This window comes from Marmota marmota, unplaced genomic scaffold (assembly GCF_001458135.2).
Source record: "Marmota marmota marmota unplaced genomic scaffold, marMar, whole genome shotgun sequence".
Taxonomy (NCBI): Eukaryota; Metazoa; Chordata; class Mammalia; order Rodentia; family Sciuridae; genus Marmota; species Marmota marmota.
In genome coordinates this window covers 616,488-640,911 of record NW_026000103.1, presented here as the reverse complement: position 1 = coordinate 640,911, position 24,424 = coordinate 616,488, and the positions used below count along the sequence as shown (strand labels likewise).

The window sequence follows — 24,424 nt, the reverse complement described above, 5'->3', positions numbered from 1 at the left end:
ATATATATATATATATATATATATATATATATATATATATATATATATATATATATATATATATTTATTGGTTATATAGCAGTAAATAAGAATCCATGGTCCATGCCCTTATTTGGCTAACAGTTTGTTACAGGATATAGATATTAAATACCTAAAGATGATAAAGTCATTGTGCAATGGAAGTACATAATGGGGACCTGGGGCTGGGGATATATATAGAGAGCTCTGTCAGTAGAGTGCTTGCCTTGCATGCACAAGGCCCTGGGTTCAATCTCCAGAAACAACAACAAAAAAATCATAATGGGGACCTGACCAAGACCGTCTGTCAGAAAAGGGCCTCTGCAAGTCACTATAAAACAGAACTGAAGGGTGATAGAAATTAGCCAGGGTGTGTGTTGGGGGAAGAATAGGAGGAACGTGAGAATATTATAGGGAGAGGGAAGAAGAAGGCAGAAAAAAGCCCAGACAGCTTGATTGAAGATTTGAATATATATATTGTATAATGAGTTCAATAGGGAGCAAAGAAATGAAGGTGGAAAGATAAGCAGCAGTCAGATTATAGAGGGATTGTGAATTGGGCTAAATATTGGGCAGACTATTTTAATTTAATGACATAATTAGATTTTTATTTTTGAAGGTCATTCTCACATATGAATTAGGAATTATTGGGATACAATAAGATCTACATAGATAGGAAAGATATGTAAAAAGGTATGTAGAGTCCCCCTTTTTTGAGTGGGAAATGTTTAAAGGGAGAATTTTGGCAATTACTTCATTCTCCCTCTCAGTTTCTGTATCTGTGTGAGGGGGTAATGTTTTTGTTTTTATAGGGTTGTGGTAAAGATTAAATGAATATAAAGACTTAAAGTGCAATAATTTGCACATCATAAATGATCATGATTACAGCAAGACTTCCAACCCCTGCTTATCCTCAGTGGGGATGGTATTTGAAGACTATTGGTAGATACCTGAAACTGTGCCTAGTACTGAAGCCTATATATACACTATGTTTTCCCCTATCCGGTATTCATTTTGTATTCATTTTGTATTACAATACTGAAATACCTGAGGCTGGATAACTGTAAAGAGGTTTATTAACTCACAATTCTGAAGGTTCAAGAGCATGGTATTGGTTTCTGCTAGGCTCTGTGAAAGGCTTCATGAAGGATAGTGACATGATGACAGGAGCAGGTGAGAGAAAAAGCACATTTTTACATAGGAAGCCAGAAAGGGATTCAGGCAACAGGCTCAGGCTTTTATAATAACTTGTTGATAACTAACTCTGAGGTTCCATGAGAACTACCTTCCTCTCTTCTGAAGGCAGTATCTCCAGTGGCCTAAGGGCATTTCACTAGATTTCACCTCTTAAAGGTCCCACCATCTCTATACCACTGAACTGAGGACCCAGCCTCCAACACACGAGTCCTTGGAGGACAAACCACATCATAGCAACATATGTACCTATGCTAAAATTTAATTTATAAATTAGGTGTGCAGTATGGGTTTAACAAGAACCTAGCTGATCAGGGTGGCATGTTTCTGTAGCCCCTGCTCCTTAGGAGACAGAGGCAGGAGGATTGTTTGAGCTTAGGAGTTCAAGTTCAGCCTAGGTAACATAACAAGAAACTCTTCAGTTAAAGAGAAAATAAAGATTAAAATAGTAGCAATAATAAATTTACTATGGATCTTAGCAAATGCAGCATATGATTTTCCCCCCTTTATTAAGTTAAGTGTTCAGTTAAAGGAAGCACTTTATGACTTGTTTACATATCTAAATTGCTAGCATCACTACTCTTATGTTTTGTTACCATTATTAAGATCATCAGCACACAAGCATTGAGATATACGAGCAGTTGACCTGATAGCTGAGATAACTATTAAGTGACTAATGGTGAATGTCATATGCAACATGTACATGCTGAATAAAGGATGATTCATGTCCTGGGAGGAACAGAGTGGGATAGTATGAAATATTGTCAGGCTACTCAGAGCACTGTGTGGTTTCCAACTTATGAGTTGTTTCTAGAATTTTCCATTTAATATTTTCAGACTGGTTGAGGGTAACTGGAACTACAAAAAGCAAATTTGTAGATAGATAAGTACTGTAAATGTTAGCTGTCATCGAAATCATTTTAGGATGGTTGTTTGGATATATATTTTTTTTTTTTTTAAATATTTATTTATTTATTTTAGTTTTAGGCGGACACAACATCTTTGTTTGTATGTGGTGCTGAGGATCGAACCTGGGCCGCACGCACGCCAGGCGAGCGCTCTACCACTTGAGCCACATCCCCAGCCCCTGGATATATTTTATATAGATCCTCACCTGCAGAGTTTTCCCAAAACCACATGCCTCTTTTTTTTTTTTTTTTTTTTTTTTAGAGAGAATTTTTTAATATTTATTTTTTAGTTTTTCGGTGGACACAACATCTTTATTTTATTTTTATGTGGTGCTGAGGATCGAACCCAGCGCCCCGTGCATGCCAGGCGAGCGCGTTGCCGCTTGAGCCACATCCCCAGCCCACCACATGCCTGTTATTATCATCTTTTTTCTTTTTTTTTTTTTGCCATTGTGACCAAAAGATCTGACAAGAAAAATTTGGGAGGAGAAAATGTTTATTCGGGGTTCATTCTTTGAGTCCATAAACGGCCAACTCCACTGCTCTGGGCCCAAGGTGAGGCAGAACATCATAGCAGAGAAAAGCAGCTCAGGATGTGACAATCAGGAAGGAAAGAGAGAGAGTGTGCATGCATGACAGTCCCCTACTCACTAGGGATGAAATATACACCCCAGAGGCATGCCCTGAGTGACCCACCCTGTCCAGCCATGCCCACCTCCCTACAGTTACTACCCACTTAATCCATTCAAGCAGATGAATGCATTGACTAAGTTAAGGCTGTCACAGTCCAATCATTTCACCTATTTTCTTGCATTGTCTAAACACATCAGCTTTGGGGGAACATCTCATATCTAAACCATAATAGTCATACTGGAGAGTAGATCCTCACATTTATAATATTAAAAATTTCTCAGATGATTCTATTGTTCACAAAAATTGACCTGAAGATACAGATACAATTCTAATGTGCAAAACAGATTCCTATTCCTGGGCAACTGCCTCATGGTCTTCCAGTCTTGTCATTTCACTCAGTGAGCAAAGAACTGTTTGGCATAGATCTAATTAAGTCATAGTGGAGTGAAAGAAGAAAAATTACACTTACTGGCTTGGTAGTTTGATATATCATGAACTATAAATTGATATATGCCAGTATTCTTATAGTGTATTTGACTCACATGGCTTCTGCATTACATAATTTGCAGGTCACAAGTTTCATGTGTCCAAATAATGGCACCATTTCTGAGGTATCTATATTGTGAACCATCCCAGTCACAAGAATATGCTAAACTCCGACTAGCCCTGCTAAAAGTCTTACTTCAACCCCGGGTTCTGTGTGATGAGGCACAGCCATCAATATTGGAACAACAGATACTTCAGCTGTGTTGTGACATGATTCCATGTTTGCAGGTAAGGTCTTCCTTCTTCTTTCCCTAATGTGGTATCAGTACGAGCAAGTGTTGACTAGTATTATCAATGTGTAAAGTAGTTGTAGATCCTATGTGATTTGGTGAACTTGGAGACAATCCTGGTTCTAGAAATGCTTGCACTCTTTTGCAGAAGATGGAGGAACCATATCTACATTTAATGTTAACATATGCTATGTTCACTAAATTCATGGAAATATAAATCGGCACAGTCTCTCTTGGTATTAGTAGGAATGGAAACTTTATTTAAGAAAGACTTATCCAGAAAAAGATTTTGAGTTGAGTTTCTCTTGTGCTAGACACTAGGAGAGGTACAAGAAAATTAAAAAACAAAAACAAAAACCTTTGTGCAAGTTTATAGAAAAGTTGAGTCTTCGGGACGGATACAACTCTGAGGATGCAAATCTTGGCCAACTGAGTGCTAGATTCCAGTGTCCACCTTTCCTCTTATGGCATATGTGGTGGCCCTGATGGATGCTGCTCTTGAAAAATCCACTGTATAATGAATGAATGAATGAATGAATTAAGATAAGTATACAAATTCTTATAATCGAAAGTAGATGATTGAAAGGTGTTCATAGGGTGTGGATAAAATGTTGAGGGAGTTCATGGGAGAGAGAAATTTGAGCCGTTACTATAAGAGCAGATTTTAAATAATTATAGTTGCCAGTGTATTGTGATTTAGTGTAGGAATTCATTTATCAGGCTGCCCCATCCCGTAATCGAGGTTAGCCCTTTGCCTGGAATCGGAGCACCATGCTGCTCCGATGGAGGGAATCTGTGAATGTATTTCAAAATGATCACTTGAGGTCACAGATGACCTGATTTAAATTTGTGTTAGCAAGGAGTGACTAGACTGCATCTTTCCTTTGTGACTCATAAATAGGCTTTTCTTGTAATCAAGGCAGAGAAAAGTTAATTAAAATGAATTCTCCTGTGGCTTTTTGTAAAGCCTTTTTTTTTTTTTTGTGTGCAGGCAATAAAGCATTGTATAGGCAGAATGTCCTGAACTAGGGTACATCCCCTCCTCCCACCATGCCTACATTATCTTGTTCTGTGCTTTTTGGTAAATGTTCATCTTCATCTTCATGAAAAGCTTAAATACTGGTAGAAATGAGCTATTTCAAATATTTCTGGGAATATTTGGCTTGCTAGTGTGATTGAGATACATGTAAGGAGAAAGGAAGCATCATTTGGAACTAGTGACATAATTTTCATCACTGAACAAATAGCTTTATTATAAGGCCCCTTCTTTCTCTCATTTTTTTTATACCTAGCAAAATTCAGTTCCTCACTCATTACAGTTATTTCTGATTTTTCTTAAAAGATGACTATCTCATGACTGATTGGATATTATAGTGACAAACATGCTATTTTGTAAGGCACCCCCCACCCTTTTAAGCAAGTTCTTCTTTGACCTTTATTAAAAAACAAAAACAAAAACTTAACCATTAGTCTCTGTTGTTCCCGATAATAGACAAAATAAGCTTTTAAAAAGACCATCTGCATCCTATCTTGTTTTCTTCTCTTCCTTTTTTCCCCTTCCTCCCTTCTCTCTTGTCTTCATTACTTCACTTTGTCATATGAAATGGTTTCCAGACTTTTCATTCTCCTTTGCCATTAATTCTCTAGTTTATTGGTGCTCAGAATGTGCCACTGTGAAATATGCTCAGAGCAGAATACTGTGCTATAGGTACGATCCAACCCATATGCAGTGGGGTAGAGTCACATTTAAATTAACTTTTAACAAATAGCCATGCCATCCTTTGAGAATGTGGTCAGTGAACCTCCTATTTATTTTTCTTCTCATAACAATTACTCTTCTGTTTTATATTTGTGGAATTGTCCTTTTAATTTTTATTGTGACTCTTGTCATCACATATTATCTATGATCTATTTCTACACAATTTTGATGTAATGTTCTATCTTTAAGAATTTTGATAATGCTCAAGACTGGGAGGGCCTTTAATGCTAATTTGCTGAGGTTTTCTTCTGAATATTTTTTTGAATTATGGGACGTTCCAAATGTGCACAAAAAAAGGCACTCAAGAAAATGTACTATCAAATAAACATTAGGCTTTCTATTAAATCCATCTCTTTCCTTAGTGATCCTTGAACTTTTCTACTCTGCAAAAAATAAAGTCCCTGAAAATAAAGAAAGATGCTCAAAATTATCTACTGGTGTCTCTCTCTCTCTCTCTCATATATATAATTTATTTATTTAATAACAATATTTTCTGCCATTTTTTCTTTTGATCTTTTACTATCTATTTTTCATTTTTGCTAGGCACTAATTTTTATGTGTGTGTCTAACTTACAGCAATTTGGGGTTGTATTGGTGGTAACCGCTAGTCAAAGGTATAGCTGGTCCACTGTAGGCTTTCCTCTTGATGAAGTTAACAGACACAAGGATCCTGATTGAAGCAGATGGTTCATCATTTGTAATCTCTGGGAAATGCCAGTGTGTCTGTGAGCAGGACACATCTTTAATACCAACTCCAAAATTTTGTTCAGAGCATCTGGGTTTGAATTGAATTGGTATTTTCAAGAGTACCCAAGTCTTTCTTATCTAATACATTAGCCTGTTGAGAAGACATCCTATCATTTAAATATGGTCTTTTATTACAACTTCCCAATATGGACAAGATGCTCTTGGCTATGGTTGTTTGAGCTAATATCTTGCAGATGTAGGGCTTACTAGTGCATTAGAATGAAATGCTCATCCTTACCCCCAGGTCTCTGTGTTGGAACTGTAAGAAGGAGACTTTACTTAAGAGAATTCAAAACCAGCTTTTAATTTCCCTCAACATTTTTTCACCACTTCGCTTGGCACTCATGTAATTTGTCTTAAGACATCTGCACTCAGAGAAGCTAGAAAAATAAATGAAAAGAATTCGTGCCAGGCAGCAATAACAAAAACAGTAGCAAATTGTATTTTAGTTAGTGGCAAAAGGAGGGGGGACAGTGTTGTGTGTTTTAACACTGATTGAGTTATTTCACTTACTTCATCTCCTTTATGTCTTCATAGGTTTAGAGAAAACTATTTTGTTAAAAATTTCTTGCATAGCTTTAACATCATCCTGTGATGTGTTTATTATTTTAATGATATATGTGTTATATGTAATATCTTTCATAAGCAGATAAAAGATCTGATACAGACAACAGAAGTGATGCTGTTTATTGAGGAATTATATTTAAGTCTTTTGCGTCATCCTGTTTTCTGGAAAATTCAGCTGAGCCAGTTGACACTGCAGTTGCTGTGTATCTGTGAAGTCAGCTTAAAGATAACCGGGGAATGCTCATCTTTAATTCAGCTTTTAGACCACAGTGTTGAACTTCTGAAGGAGGTAAGAATAGCAAGAAAATATAATGTGTCAGTTATCACTTAACTGGGTTATGATGCTCATTTAGTTTATTGCATAGTAGAGGTGATTTGATCTAATGTAATTAGATCATACTAATGTACTACTATTTTTTATAAAATGAATCATTAAATTCTCTTTGGAGCATTAGTGAAGGATCTGCTACTGTGATATTTATTTATTTATTCATATATTGAAAATGACTATTGGACAAACCCTATGAAATACATAGTTAAAAAAATACATTTTTGTGACCTCAAGGGACTTACAAGCATGTAAATAACTATTTTAGTACCATAGGATAAATGTTTTTAGGGGAGTATATTTATAGTGCACTGGGAGCACAGTTTAAGGGAAGTAAGGCATGGACTGAGATTTGAAGACTGAAGAGGAGTTAAGTACAATCCAGAGGTTGGGAAGGGCATTCCAGCTGGGAAATCAGCATGTGCTTAAACACAGAGGCCTGAGAGAGCATGCAGGCGTGACCTCTTCAGCAAACAAGCGCATTGATTTGAGGATTATTGAAGGATTAAGGTGAGGAAGATAAAGTTGGGCCCTCTCCTATGACACACAGATGAGTTTTCGTTTTATCTTTCAGGTAATGGCATGCTACTGAGGACCTTTCATCAGAGAGGCACCTTCATTTTTTTGTATGTGGAAGATCATTCTAGTGGGACAGTTGGGAGCATTTTAGATAGAGAATACTAACAGGGCAGGAAGTAAGGCAGCTGTCTTAGGACAAAATACGACAGACTGGGTGACTTAAACAACAGAAACTTATTTCTCACAGTTCTGGGGGCTAGGAAGCCTACAATCAGGGTGGTGGCCAATTAAGTCCCTTGAGAGTGCTCTCTTCCTCATTTGCAGATGGCTGTCTATTCTCAGGGTCCTCACATGTTGAGATGGGTTATGAGCTCTTTGGTTTCTCTTCTTATGGAGACCCTAGTCCTATTGGATTAGGGATCCATCATTATCAACTCATTAAATCATATCTGCCTCCTTACTCCAGATAATATTTACTTTAGGGGCTGGGGTCTCAACATCGATTTTTGAGGGGATGTAATTCAGCCCATAGCAAAGATCAAATTAGGGTATGGAACAGGGAAAGAGAACCGTGAAGAGGATATGGTAAGGCTTTGTGGTTGATTAGATGGTTAGAAAGAAGGCCTTTGATAGAGTGGCAGCCTTCTATTTTGGGCTTCTGGATGAAGCCATTCACTTTGAGAAATGGAAGCAAATGTTGGAGGGAAGATAATTAATTTGGTTTTAGACATGCTTGGTTTGAAGTGTGCATGGATCATGGATTGTTGATATATTGTTTGAAATCCAGAATAGAGGCCTAGGCTAAAGGTATAGATTTGTAGACATCTACTGTGGGGAGGGCTTGGGATGGAACTCCAGGGTTGTTGATATTTGAAGTGTCCTGATTAAGGGGAGTCAGAGAAAGTAGGACTAGAAGAATTATAAGATAAGCAGAAGAAACAGATGTCATGAAAATCAAAGGAAGGAATATCTCTGTCAGGGGAGAATGGTCAACAGCATTATGTGTAATGAAGAGGTGATAATATCCAAGGGACATAAAGTATTCTGAGAATGCAGCAAATAAAAATACGACAGACTGGGTGACTTAAACAACAGAAACTTGTATACCTTTTGTATCCATTGTTCACATTAGCAAAGTGGTTTCAGCTGAGTGATGGTGGTGGGAATAATTGGAATAGGGGAATGCATGGCAGGTGAGGAAATAGTGAATGTTGATTTTTGGTGCAAAATAGGAGTCAAGGAAAGCTCAAGTAAGTCATCTGTCAATCTTATGATTAGAATGGTTTCATATATACTGAGATGCTAGATAATATATTTTGTGTAATTATTATATATATTATATAAAATGCTATATATTTGGGGCTGGGGTTTTGGCTCAGTGGTAGAGTGCTCACCTAGTGCTTGTGAGGCCCTGGGTTCAATCCTCAGCACCACATAAAAATAAATAAATAAAGGTGTTGTGTCCAACTACAACTAAAAAAATATTTATATAGATATGATTATTTTGCCATTTATTATATAATTGTGTCATTTATTTTGCCATTTATTATATATCATCCTTGCTGTGGGCTGAATTATATCCCCTCAAAATTTTGTTGAGACCTCAACCCCTAAAACAGCTATTATTTGTAGTAAGGAGGCAGTTATGATTTAATGAATTCATAATGGTGGATCCCTAATCTAAATCTATTAAATCTATTAAGATGTATAAATACATCTATTTATAATATATAATATATTGCTTATAGTAGGTATAATTATATAATAACATGAGAAACATGAATAAACAATTTAAAAATATCAAATTTATTTTTTCTTTATATATAACAGCAGAATGCATTATAATTCTTATTACACATAGAGAGCACAATTTTTCTTATCTCTGGTTGTATACAAAGTTACACCATTCGTGTCTTCATACATGTACTTTGGATAATAATGATCATCCCATTTCACTATCATTTCTAGCCCCCATGCCCTCTCCCTTCCCCTCCAACCCCTCTGCCCTATCTAGAGTTCATCTATTTTATGGACAATTATTTTATGGATGAATTACCATTCCTATGGATTTAGTATTCTTAGGTCAACCTCATGTTATCCCTGTGTACTTGTACTAGATTCTTGTGAGTAGTAGTTATAATTATCATTTATAATTTCAGAGTTTAGTTCCTTTTAACATCATTGTTTTATCATATATCTCTCCTTAGCTTGTATTTATTAAGCAGCTACCTATGATAAACTGTTCTAGTGAATAGTTAAAAACAGATAAGACTCATGAAATTCATACTTCAGACGGTTCCAACTAGTGTCCAGTTTATCAGAAGTAGGTCTGAGCAAGCAAGGCCCAACCATCTGCATTTTAAACTACCACCATTAGGTAATTTTTATATTTTCACATACAAAGCAAACACCCTTGTAGCCACCAAAGAGATCAAGAAATAGAACCTGCTGGCCACCCCCAAGTTCTCCAGAAGCCTATTCCTAAGCACAAATTCCTGCTTCCTCTGACAGTCATGACTTATCTACAGTTATTCTTTTCCTTGCGTGTTGTTAGTCTTATCTAAGTACATATCTCTAAACACTGTAATATAGTTTTGGGGTGAGTGGGTGTATGTGTTTGTAAAATCTGTCCTTTAGATGGCTTTTAAATTAAAGGCAGTCCCCTTTTATTCCTTCCTCACTTGTTTTTCTCCTTGTGCTTTATGTATGGAAAACCTGGCTTGTATGAGCTGCAGAGTTTTCTACATTCTAGATTTTGCTGATTATATCTTCATAAGGCACTTCAACATGTTTCTCTGTTCAGAGATAGTTAGCTATATTTGTGGGGGAAAAAGGTACACTTGTACATTGTTGGTGGGACTGTAGACTACTATAACCACTCTGGAAAGCAGTATGGAGATTCCTCAAAAAACTAGAGATGGAACCCATATGACACAGCTTCCCACTCCTTTTTCCCCAAAGATCTAAAATCGACATACTGTGGCAACACAGTCACATCCATGTTTATAACAGCACAATTCACAATAGCTAAATTACAGAATCAACCCAGATGTCTGTCTTTGGATGGATAGATTAAGAAATTTGATATATATATATACACACACACACACACACACACACACACACACACACAAAATGGAGTTCTACTCAGCCATAAAGAAGAATGAAATTATGGCATTTGTTGGTCAATGGATGGAAATGGAGAATATCATAATAAGTGAAATAAGCCAAACTCAAAAAGTTGAATATATTCTTTGTTTTTAAATTATGTTTTATCAAAAAAAATTAAAAAAATTTTTTTTAGTTGTAGGTGGACACAATACCTTTATTTTATCTTTATGTTGTGCTGAGGATCAAACACAGTGCCTTACCCACACCAGGCAAGTGCTCTACCTTTGAGCCACAACCCCAGCCCTGAATGTTTTATATGTGGAAGCTAGAGTAAAATAAAGAGAAGGGGGAGGAAAGGATAGGCTATCATAAAGATAAAGGAGGACCAGTAATGAAGAAGATTGAGAGGCAGAATGGAGGCAATACAGAATGAATTGTTAAAAAATCATGTTGAATGCATATATAAATATAGCACAGAGAATTTCACCTTTATGCATAAGTAAAAAGAACCAATTACATATAAATTAATGAGCAAAAGGAAGTCTAGTAGAGTAGAAGAAGGAGAAGGAGGAAGAGGGTGAAGGATAATGGGAGGAAAAATTGGGGGCTCATGAACTGAAATTGAATTCCATGCATGTATGGGTTTGTCAGGATGTGACCTAACTACTATGTATAACTAAAGCTCTAATTTAGAAGAAGAAGAAAAAAAGTAGCTCTAGAGGCTTAATCAGATTCAGAATGACTTATTTTATTTTGCATCCAAGACTATGGGGTGGTGTGTCCTTTCATCAAGGGATGCATAATGTGTGTTGCTTTTCTTTTTATAATGTTAGTAGCTATAGATAATCACTGCTTAGTTCCATTAATTCATTGGGAATTGCAGAAATGATAATTTTCTTTCTTATTAGCTGGAATGCTTCTTTAAAAGGAAACTCCCTCAACTACTGTTTGATTATCTAGTGGTAGAGTTTGTATAGGAAATGCAGGATAAATACATGACTCTTCCCCTTTCCCTTTATTTACCGATTTCTAGACATATCATTATGAACTTAGAAATTTCAACATATTTATTGTGTTTCAATCTACAGAGGATATTGTCCCTTGTGAAGTTGAAATTGTCCTATTTTTGGCCAACAGGAATCTCTTCAAGTTGGCTCTTGAGTTCAATTAAAAATTTTTTTTGTTACCTAGAATTATAGAATATTAATTTCATTTATAGCAATAAAAGGAGAGAATGTCAGTGAGAGAAGGTCATATTTATGTTCTCTGCGTTTTGCTCAACATTTTAACAATTTTAGAAGGGAGTAACAATGAGTAAAACTGTTGAAATATTTTGTTTTGAAAGCTTCTTGCTACTCACCCTTACGTCAATGTTTCTGAGGTCAAAAAATAAAGGAAAATTAATGAAAACATCATATCCTTTAAGGCCTAAATGCATACTAACTTGAAGTAAAATGAAGTAGAATTAAGCGCTTACTATGTATTTTGAGATTATATGTATATTCCTGTTCCTTTGGGTATCGGTGAATATTCAGTTTCAATATTACTTTAGATTTTTTTCCTTTGTTCTTGCTACTATTAAGTTAGAGACATATCATTGTATACTAAATTAATTTATTTCTTAGATTGTATTAGTATTGGCAGATTTGGGCTTAGTTGAGCTAGTAGTTGATCAATTTGAATGATATCATATGGTTCTTTACATTTCAAACAAAATAAATGTACTCAGATCAACAAAATTAAGCAAACATGATACTGATTGCGATGAAATGGATAGTTTTCAAAGTGAAGGACTGGTGAAATAAACATTCTGGTTTCAGAAAGTCTAGGAATAAGGGGTTTCTAAGACACCACCATCAGGTTACACAGTCCCAACCACCTTTCTTTATTATGTGTCTCAGTTTAAGGATCATTTTCCTAGGAAAAATGATCTGTTCAGTCTGGCTTGGCTCAGTCAGCTCCACCAGAGCACAGGGTGGGTAGCAAAGCTGTGGCCCTGGGATTGCTGGGGCTGTGCTGCCTTCCTCATTGTGTCTGTCACAGGATGTAGATTTTCTTACATCAGGTTTTCACTTTCTTTTTAAATAGTTTTCCATGACCAGACTACACATGTCAAGAGAAAGGAGACTGTTTTGTTTACAGTAGTGTTCCGGCAGCCAGCATATGTACCTAGTGCCTAGTTCAGAAAAGGAGTTCAGTGATATCTTTTACTTGAATTGAGGACAGAAAGTTTGGACTCCAGGTGTTTTCTGACATTAAGAATCCTCTGACATCTGTGGCTAGGTATGGAGGCCTTTGCTCCTCTTTTGTATTTCCTATCTCTGTGTGGGTTCTGTGGTAACCTCAGTTCCTCTAAAGGCAAAAGCAGAGCCTGGGTGATCACAAAGGCTTATGTGGCTGGAGTTCATTTGCAAATGTGATCCCAGGAAGCAGGTGGGAAAGAGACAAGATGAGTGAATGATGGAAGGTCAAGGCCAAATGAGAAATGCCAAATAGGACATTGCTACAAGCAACTAGTCACTCTATTCCACAGAATATTCTAAGAAGCCCTGTGAGAAATGTCTTAGAATCCTCTAGACATATCCAGAATAAGGGAAGAAGCATTTATCCATGGGATCCTATTGCCAATTTGTCAAGCCTTGCTCTATGGGACTTGAACCTGCTGTTCTGGAGCAGAAAGCAAAGAGGTGTGCTGTGCACATCAGGGAGTAGCCTCAGGTTGCACCTGTGCAGAGCCAGTTACTATAGTAGTACCTGGAGGCCTAGAAATGGAACAGGGTTTATAAAATGATCTCATTAAGTGCTACCATACTTCTGTGGTCATGATAAATCCATCAAACAAAAACCTTTTAACCTCTCAGAATTGTAAGCAATTTAAGATTTATCTAGTCTAGTTCTCAACCATTAACTATTCCTTCTTTTTGATGTCTTAAGTCTCCAGCTCTTTTTCTTTCTCTTTCTGCAGAGATCATTGTCACCCTTCCTGGAGAAGGTCATTGCCATTTATGACTGCATGCCTTTAAGTTCTACCCACTAAAATGTTTCAATTTTGTTTCAGAACCCTAAAATGCTACTTCGTGGCCCTTGCAGTGACAGCTGATATGAGAAAGGGTTTTCAGTGATAGCATTAGTAAACAGATATGCTTTTGTTTCTCTCTGATCTTCTTGAAAGCTAGTCATTTTGGAATTTAAGTAATCTTGCTGGCTTTTGTTTTATATGGATATGCAGATATTGAAATTGAAAAAAATATGACAGATGATATATACTTTTTGATGTATTGTCTTAAAATGCATTTTTTAAAATAGATGTTTTGTCCCATTGTTCCATTGTTCTCAACTGTATTTGAAAACTGGACCTATAAAGTTCTAAATATACAAATTAAAATATGCCTGGTGCTGTGGCACATACTTATAATCCCAGTGGTTTGGGAAGCTGAAGCAGGAGGATCGTCAAGTTCAAAGCCAAAGAGGCTAGGGATGTGGCTCAGTGGTTAAGTGCCCCTGAGTTCAATCCCTAATACCAAAAATCAAAGAAACAAAAAACAAATTAGAATATATTCCATTTACAAAAACTTAAAATTAATTTCCTTGTTTTTGCTGTTTGATTTTTTTTTTTTCCCCAGACTCCATAAACCAACATGTTAAAAGGTCTTCCATTTTGATTAATTTCACTTTTCAAATAATAAAACTGAGATTTAGGACATTTGTTAATTTGTTTCAGAATTGATAGCATCTCCAAGACTATACCTTTTGAGTGTGTCAGACTAAATTGTATTCTATCAAGTTTTTTAAAATGTGTGGTCCTTCCTTACTTATTTTTATTTTACTTTTTGCCTGTCTTCATGATTCGTAGGTACTTTGGCTCCTCGGGTGCATCCGTAAAATTTCCAAAATGAAGTAATTTTAGCTGGGTCTTTCTTCTTTAGTTCTATTATATATTGTTTTCTTTATTTAGAAGCCTCAAATAATGTCACTTGCATTTTAATAGAACTTAATATGCATATCTTTTTTATTTATATTCTTGGTGAACTTAATGATTTTTGCTTCTATAGTTATTGCTTTGCTACATTTAAATATGCTTAATAAATTACTATAATTAAAAAATAATCTCTGCCTCCTTGGCACTAATATCTCTTTTATTATAATAGCATGATTTATTAAAATTTGTTTAATGTAATTCATTGTGGAAGTTATATGGTTGAATTATGTGAATTGGATAAGTAGAAAAATTGAATTATTTTTCAGATGTGCAATGTTTCTAAATTCAGTATTTCTACTAATTTTTAATGGTTTCCAAAGATTGAGTGTGTTGAAGACTTGTCAGTTTTGTTTTGTTAACACTTATTGTGTTAAAGAGCTTTCCCTCTGAATTATTTTGGTTTAGGCCTATTGCCCTTTGGCCATAACGATATAACATTTTGAATTTATTTTTGACTGTGTGGCATTCACCATTCTTTATCAGCATAGACTTGCATAAGAAATGTTATATAATAAATCTGCAGTTATTCATGTTAAATATACTGTTTTTGGTTAAATGTCATGAAGCCATAGTTCTGGAAATTACTTTAACTCTTTCATTATCTTATTTATTTTATTTTTTTTTAGGATTTTCCTGTTGAATTGGTCATAATTGGAATAGCTTTACTACTTCTACAGACTCCAGAAAGTCAGCAGAAACCAATCTTAAGTCTAGGTAAATAGAATAAAATGTAAATATACCACGAGTGTTGGTAGGAGTTGATTGAAATGGATATAATGCTATCCTATGTATTTTGAGTTTCTATTCTGGAACTTTCCTAATTAATCATTACCAAGTATAATATATATAATTTTTTTTTCCCCTCATCTTGTGTCAAGTTTCATGTACCATAATTTACTCAATGTAATTGAGGCACATTAGGTTATAATATAAATCATAGCAATGGCATTTATAAATGTATTGAAGAACATATTACTTTATTCACAGTTGTACACCCAAATCTGAAACAATAATGTATAACCCTTGAAAGACAGTAAGTGTTTAGCATGTTGTTTTTAAGTTTCTCTACCTTTATTAGTCATAGTTTGTGCTACATTGAACAGGATTTAATTTATGGTTATTGTATTAACTAGCTAGAACAAATGAAAGACTATCCAGTATTGACCTAAGAGAGGGTGGAGAAGGGGAGGTGAAAATGTTCTAATTCAGAAGAATGTGGTTTAAAAATCAAGTTGCACAGTCTGGCAGATTGACAAACAAGGCACATACCTTTAAAATGTTTTTTTTTTTTTTAATCAATGCTGCCTCATTTTGCTTGGTCTGATATAGCCTATGTAGTAATGGGGGATCAGTCTAAATTATATGTTGCCATGATATGTTGATAAACCCCCACATTCATTTTTATGAAGTGCTTGAGATAAATACTTATTGGATAGCTCATTCCTCTGGGCATTTTAATCCATTGTGAGTTTGAGTGAATTGATCTTTCACTTGTAATATAACTGTAAAAATGGCTTTAGCACATGGAGGCGGTTCTTGGCTCTCACTTTGATTTCTACCCTGCTTTGCCTATCAGCCCTTGCTCCTTCAAGCCACTCCTCCAGGTTCCCTTTTTGACCCCCTCCACTGTTTTTTTTTCTTTTTTTCTTACAGCAGTGCACATGGGATCTTTCCAATGTGTAATTTACCAGTCCTGCTCCTCTGACAGCCATAGTTTTGTTATTTTTCAAATATTTTATTGAAGTAAAATTTACATACCATAAAATTCACCATTTAATGTGTTTTCTAGTAAATTTATAGATGTGGCAACCAATGCCAGGAGCCAGTTGTAGAATATTTTCATCAGTCCCTTAATTTCTTATGCCTCTTTGTAATCTTCATTCCCAAAACACTAATCTATCTTTTGTCTCTGTAGATTTACCTTTTTTGGACTTTTTATATAAATGGATTTTATTTGTTTTTGACAAAATTTCAAAGCCCAGAGAAAGCACATTTCTAATTCTGAACACAACAGATCATGTTACAACTATATTGTGGCTCATGTATAATAAAAGAATGATACTAGATCAAACACTCAAATACTTTTATTATTTGTTTGGTAGACTTTTCTTTTTCTACTAAGCCAGTGTCTGATTTGAAGTTGCCCAAGTTAGATGAATAAATCATACTGAGAACTACTGAGCTAGTGTGTCATCTTGAAAAGCAAGGATGGACTGCTGTTTAGAACATTGGGAATTCAAAGAAATCAGATAGCTAAAAGGATACTTATTTCAGATTATTTAAAATAAAAAGTATGTCCAACACTAATGTAATATGCTTTATAATTATCCCTAGCCTTGATTATAAATAGCAACTTATAAAAGTGTCTGGAAGATTTATAAGATTGAAATATTTATATGCATTTAAAGATAATGGATTTTGATAATAGCTCCAATAATTATGGATTAATACCAATATTTAGGCAAAAAATAAAGTTATTAGCATTAGAGTAATGGATTTATATAAATACAACAGATCATGTTAAGGTTTGACTTCAGGATGACTTAAAATAATGACAACTCATGGGTATAATTTAAGGCTTATAGAAATTTTTAGGATGCAGTGGGGAAAATCAGTTGACTATTTTGATAATTTAACTCTGAAGCCTGTAGATAACATCTTTTAGTAAATCAGGGTTCATGAAAAAATACTTTAAAAAATAGCATATTTGTGCGTTAATTCATTTAGTTAATTTTATAGGGAAACTGTTCATATAGCTAAGTTCTTGCACTTTGTATATATGTTTCTGATGTGTATGTTGAGTTTTCACATGAAAAAAGTTACTCATCAAAAATGCGTTTTATTGTAAAGCTGCTTACAGACTTTGAGACTTTTTGTGATCTGCTTCTTAGCAAATATAGCTGCAAGGCAGTAGTGCTGCCTCACCTTGCTGTTCATTTGCTAACAGTTCTTAGCTGGTTAGTGGAAGCATGTGTGTTGTTGGTTTTGTTATCATTCACCAGGAACTCTTGGTCTCTTCACTATTCACTGAGGGCAATAGTAGGATCCAAGAGATTACAAAGGAAAAATGGTATTTGTATTTAAAAATAATATTGACCAAAATAAATAATAATATTTACCTAAAAAAGGAGTTGATTTATATCTGATACATGTGTTTTCTCAAAAAGCATAATCATTTTTTCAGTTTTATACATAAATAGCATGTTTTAAATAATAGTTAACTTTTATGCTCCTTTTATTTCCTTTTTTGATGAGACTTATCTAAGTATGTGTTTGATCTAGTTATAAAGGAATAGGAAAACTCTGACATGTCACTTAAATTAGCATTTTGTTTGACTGTGGTATTAATTTTAAAAATGTGAATTGTTGTTTTGACTGTTAGCCTTGAAGCTCCTCTCTTTTGCTGAGGGTCAGAAAATCCCAAAGTCATCTCTGCTGCTTGTGATGCCACTGCTGCAGATACTCTCTTCTACTGTCTTGGAAGACTGTATGTCCTTGGATGAGGATGGTCCCTCTAGACAGCAGTTGGCCTTGAACCTTTTGGAAATGGTACAACAGGAGTGTTACAGAGATGACCTGCAAAAGGTAACGAGTCCTTCCTTGTTTCTCTCAGAGTGTCCATGTGAGTTTTCTGTCTCTCCAGATCTACTCCTGATGCCGTGTCTGTTAGGGTGGGAGCTTCATCAGTGAACTTCACTGCTCTGCCAGGCAGCGTGTAGGAGATGTTAGTACATTCTTCTGCACCCGGAGGAGGGGGTGGAGTCTTATTGTAACATAGGTTTTGGAAATGCTGTATAATACTTTTTCTTTGAGATTCCAGTGCATGTTAGTCATTAGAGATCCTGAGAATCTTTCAGAAAAGAAACAGTTCTATATGTGTGTGACTTTAATGTATTTAAGCATGGAATCCTATCCTCTTATAATACTTAGTATGACATATTGCCATATCTGGGAAAGTCCAAGGTGGGAAATGCTTCTTTAATGCCTGGAAGTTCTGAAATCAGTACAAACTGAGTGTTATTTCCTAACATGGTGTGTTATACTATCTTCCTTGGCATGCATGTGGCTCTTTATGTCTCTTGTATATGTTCCTCCTCTCCTGCTCCCAGCTGGAAGACAACAGGCCTGTCACTTGCTGTTACTATTCCTACCTCCCTCACTCTTGGTTTTCAGTCTCACCTTTCCTTTTAGAGTAATGTAGTGTTGTCAGTGTCTGGTGAATGGCTGAGTTCTAGGCCTAGATTTGCCAGACTTCTTCTCTTTTGGTTTTGAGTTTTTCTCTTGGTAAAATATATTTTTTCCTAATTCCTACTCTTATAGGAATGGGATGAGGATTAAATAAAATTAAGTCTGTGAAGCATCCTAAGTCTCCATAGAGAGAGGCACCACATAAATACAAGATAGAAGCATGTTAGTTGCTTCATTTGGAAAAACGAATGCCTCTTATCATATATTATTAAATGTTGTAGCAGCAAAAATCCATCATTATTATTACTTGTTTAATCATTGTAATACAGTTATTGGCATAAGCAAATTGAAGCTTCCTAAATCCAAATTGTTTGATTAAAACTTTAAAACTTAAAATAGGTAATTGATTTGCATTAAGAGAAAGAAGTTCTTATATTAGTACTAATAAGCAAAATGTGACCAAAGAATTCTAGTAGCTTTTTACCTTACCTCTTGGTTTGCCCATATAGAACAAAGATTGCCTCCTAAATGGGGGTGGGAGTGGGGGTGGGGCAGGATGTTCTGTGTCTAAGACGTGGATTCCTTTAATTCACAGGTGGTATTTACTTAGGATCACCCTAACTCTAATACCTAAGGACTCAGCTTACTATTTGTTCAGGTGTGTGTAAATCTTATTAATCAATGCTAATAGCTGGACTTTCTTTTTAGCTGCTGGTGAAGAAGAAGAATGAGGAAGAAATACTATTAGGGCTATAAACATTCTTGTGATACTGTGCTGTTTGATTGAGTCTTTAAGTAGACACATGATCACCCTTTTAAAAAATTTAAGGCACATTTTATTGTTTTTTTTTTTTTCTAGTACTCTATATTGCAACTACACCTATTGATTCAATTTGCGCCACACTCTCCAGGTCTCTTTCTGAATCTTTCCTTTGCGTATAATGCACTTTTGTGTCCTCTGCTTGAACTGCCTCTTCTTAATGTTCACAATGAGTCAGAATTCATTGCTTTCTCTGTATCCCCAGCACTATTTGCATTAGTCAAATACAAAAAATGTTGTGTATTAATTTAGAGGTTACATGTTTATGCCTCCAACTCTATTATGAGCTCATTGAGGGAAAGAATCTTGGCTGTTTTTCTAAGGCGTTTAGAAAATTGCAGCAATTTAAATTAACATTTAAATTGTTAAAAAATATTTTTGTTAGTTGTTGAACTGAATATTCTCCTTTCCACATACTTAAAGAAAAAGATAACACCCTAGTGTATTTATCTTTGCATCCACAGCACCTAATCCATAGTTTAAAACCTGGTAGATACTTGGTAAATTTTTATTTAAACAGTGAGGAAAGTATGTCTCTAATAAGAACACAGGTCTTTTCACCATCTTGATTTATTACAGAGAGCTCTCTGTATAAAAACCACAGATTTTGCTTTTATTTCTTTTTGGATTGGTGATTCTGACAGCATTTGACTGAGAACTAGAGCAGCTCTTTGGATGTCTGCTTGGGCTGGTGGATGAAAACAAGGTTAAACATGTTGGGCCTTGTGATTCTGTAAGGGTTGCAATTCTGAAGTGTTGATAACCATGCAATAAAATATGTTTTAGCCTCTTCTAGTTTTGAAGATATAAAGAATATTATAAAAAATATAGATATAAAAATATTATACCAAACTTACCATTTTTCTTTTAAAAACAAAAGATGAACATTTAGTGTGTGTGTGTAAAACAGGATCCTTTTCTATTTGGCTGTTAAGTGTGATATTTAAAGCCACCTATTGTGTTCTCTCTAGGTTAAAAACAACAAAACAAAACAGAAAACCAAAGTGCTTGGGAAATCCTACCCTTCCCATCTCTCCAAGAGATAAAAGAAAGTACCAGTCAGGGTGCAGCCAGGAGAGAGGTTTTTTTTTTTTGTAGTTATAGATAAACAGAATGCCTTTAGTTTATTATCTTTAGGTGGACATAATATCTTTTTTTTTTGTTTACTTTTTATGTGGTGCTAAAGATAGAACCTAGTGCCTCACATGTGCTAAGCAAGTGCTCTGCCACCAAGCTATATAACCCCAGCCTAGGAGAGAGAAATTTGAACAGGAAAAACTCAATACAAATAATTACTAACTAGTAAAAAGCATTTAGTTACCAAAAGTTGTAAATGAGTCTCTACAGAGATTTGCAACAGTAAAGGAAGGGAGCAGCTTCTACCTATAAGACTGTGAGGACTTCTCAAGGAAGGAACTTGGTCTCTGTGATCAAGACTGAGACTCAGACCTTACTGGGGACAATATGGCTGCAACTTGCGGGATGATGTGGGCTCCTGGGGAGCTGTTGGCCAGAGCTGATTCATAGGAAGCCACCATTTGGGGTCTCCTGAATGTCTTTGGTGGCCGTGGTTGGAGAAATTAAAGTACAGGGAACCTAAGAGGAAACCTTTCTCCACTGCCTTGTAGTGCCTCTCCTGTGCCTTCTGTTGAAAGGACTGACTCTGCATGGAGTTAGGGGGTAGGAGGTGTCAAGGTGCTGCTGCATTGTCACAAAGCTGGACCAAAAGGATGCCTGTGGAGCTGAGGTAATATACTGAGTAACTGGTGCAGCCAGTAAGATAGAATCAGGAGAGCTTTTAGAGGGAGTGATGGTGGGTGAGAGAGAATGGGAAGAGATTTAAAAGCTAAACTTGTAATTGTGCATGATGGCAAATTTCACTTCTATATAACTATCCTAGTCAACAGAAAGCTTAAGGGATAGCTCGACCAAGCTGGGGTCTACCAAATGTTTTTTAAACATTTATTTTTCAGTTATATGAAATGAATTGCATTCTGCCATTATGTATAACAAATTAGGATACAATGTCTCTATTTTTTACTTTATGTGGTGCTGAGGATGGAACCCAGCACTTCATGCATGCTAGGTGAGCGCTCTACCTCTGCACCACAACCGCAGCCCCTACCATGTGTTTTTTCATTCATTTGTTGTGTATGTTTATGTGTGTGTGTGTGTATGTTTAAATTGTCTATGCTATTTTGGGTCCCTTATAATGAAATAGTACCAAGTATAGGTTTTATTTAAAGTTGTAGTAAGCAGAAAATATCTTGAGTATTTAACTCTTAAAAATCATGAAATTTGCAATGGATTTACATTGTCTTTTGACTCATGTTTCTCATGATAATTGTAAAATAGGTCCTCATTGTCTTGTTGTCTTCATCTCCTCCTGTTCTAGCTGTGCGGCCTTGGACTAGTGGCTGAACCTCTCTGGACCCTGGTAAAATGAGTAACCAAATACCTGGTTCATGGAGTTTATTGAGTACTTTGTAGGCTCCTTTCTGAGTGCTTTTCTATATATTAACTTGTTTAATTTTTACCCCAAACTCTTTGAAATAGGTAATATTAATGGTTTCATTTATCAAAGAGATGACTGAGGCATAGAGAAGGGAAATAACTTATCAAGGGTGATGTAGTGGGAGTCTAATTATTTGTAGTACCTTTATTAAGGTATAATTCACTGATAGAGTAATGATGTCTAACTCATTCCACCATGTACATGTATGAAGACACAAATGGTGTGAAAATACTTTGGGTATAGTCAGTGACTTGAAAAATTGTGCTCTATACGTGTAATAAGAAATGAATTGCATTCTGCCATTATGTATAACAAATTAGGATAAATAAATAATTTAGTAAAAAAGATATAATTCACATACACAAATTTCATGCATTTAAAGTATATAATTCAGTGGCTTTTAGTGTATTCACAGAATTGTGTATTCATCACCACAATCAATTTTAGAACATTTTTAACCCCTCCCAAACAACAACAAAAATACAAAAAAAACCAAAAAAGCAAAAAAACTCCCAATACCCCTCAATCACCATGTCCTAATTTTACCCTCACCCATCAGCCTGGGCAACCTTTAATCCACTTTTTTTTTCCCCTATAGATTTACCTAACTGGTTTCATATAAGTGGGGTCATATACTATACAATAAGTGGTCCTTTTTAGTGCCCCCCCCCACACCTTGGCATGTTTGCAAGTTTAATCCATGTTGTAGCGTGTATGAGAACCTCATTTCCTTTTGTGGCTGAACAGTGTTTTTTGGTATGAATATTTCACATTTTATTTTTCCATTCCTCTGTTAAACTGTTGTGTTATTTCCACTTTTGGGTCATCTTGAACATGCTGCTATGCACATTTGTGTACAAGTTTTGTGTGGATATGTGTTTTCAATTTTCTTGGGTAGACACCTGAGTATAGAATTGCTAGGTCATAGCATAACTGTTTAAGAAACTGCCAGAGTAGTTTCCAAAGGAGCTGTACCGTTTAATATCCCCAAAACCCCATCATAATACATGAGGGTTCCAATTTCTCCATCCTCTCCAATTATAGTTATTGTTTTTGGATTTAGCCAACTTAGTGGGTAGGAAATAGTATTTCATTTGCATTTCCTTAAAGGTATTTTCTTCTTCTTCTTTTTTTTTTTTTTTTTGTGGTGCTGGGGATGGAACCTAGGGCCTTGCACATCCTAAATAAGTGGTCTACCACTGAGCTGCATTCCAGCCCTGAGAGTATTCTTCCCATACTTATTTTACAAGCCAGGAAAAGGATTAGGGCATAGATAATGAAGGGTAGAGCAGAAATTCAAATTTTGGCCATTTGACTTTAGAGGATGCACCCTATTCACTTTTTCTTCTTATCCTTTTTACCCCAATTTATTGTCATTGTGATGAATTTAGGAGTAAATAAACGTGGCGTTTTGGTAAATTAATAGTAAGGAAAACAGTGAATTGAAGTAGACTGGTTTCTTAAGAGCTCTTGGTTGAAAGTTTAAAAGGAATTAGTAAGCTTAGGTCTTGTGCATCTGTCATCCTCTCTGACTGACGTAATACAGGGTGGCATGACTTATGTCATAACTCCTGAATCACTCAGCTCTCTTCTAGCTTCCGCCGAGAAGTACTGGGCTGGAAGGACCCCCTTGAGGCTTTGTATAGTCCACTCTTCTTCTTATGATCTAGTGAATGATTCATATGCCCTCTACCAAAACCTGCTTTTAAGGGTCCCCATATTTGAGTTTCCATATTTCCTCTACTTACGTTTGTGAAGCCTATTTTAGTCAGTATTATAGACATACATTGTTGTTCCCTGTTAATAAAAACCTGTATTCACTGTATTTGCTTCTTTTTATCACCCATTTTTCCAAATAAATACTATTAAATTTACCTATGGTTAAAAGTTAATGGACCTGAACATTTTTAGTAAAAAATTTTAAAAATAGATTCTCATCTCCTTTACATTTGTAAAGGATGTTTTACAACCATGTAGTATTTATTTAAATGTCTTCCCTCGTCTGTCTGTCTGTCTTTTGTACTAGGGAGTGAACCAAGGAGTGCTTTATTCCCCAGCCTTTTTTTACATTTTGAGACATGATCTTGCTAAGTTACTCAGGCGGGCGGGCCTCAAACCTGGGATCCTCCTGCCTCAGCCTCCTAAGTAGCTGGGGTCATAGGCCTGGGCCACTGTGCCAGACTTTCATTGTTTATTGAGCCATAATTCACACAGCACAGACCTGTCTTTTATTTTTAAATGCCCACTTTGTTCTTTGAAAGTCAATACCCAGCAGCTTCTCACAGGTCCTCTGGTAGGCTCGGGGTTGAGGTTTGGTAGCTGGTACTGACACATTGATTGTAGTCCTTGCCCCAAGATTGTG

General features: G+C 35.7%; 1 protein-coding gene across 1 annotated transcript in view; it reads left to right on the top strand.

The window, feature by feature from the left end:
• The window catches only part of Focad (focadhesin), a 260,449-nt gene that overhangs the window by 39,792 nt on the left and 196,233 nt on the right, over window positions 1-24,424 (top strand). The window contains exons 6-9 of the mRNA XM_048783888.1: window positions 3,323-3,527; window positions 6,685-6,891; window positions 15,166-15,253; window positions 17,922-18,124. Of these exons, the coding sequence (XP_048639845.1) occupies window positions 3,323-3,527; window positions 6,685-6,891; window positions 15,166-15,253; window positions 17,922-18,124 (703 nt within the window). The remainder of the gene's footprint in view (window positions 1-3,322; window positions 3,528-6,684; window positions 6,892-15,165; window positions 15,254-17,921; window positions 18,125-24,424) is intronic.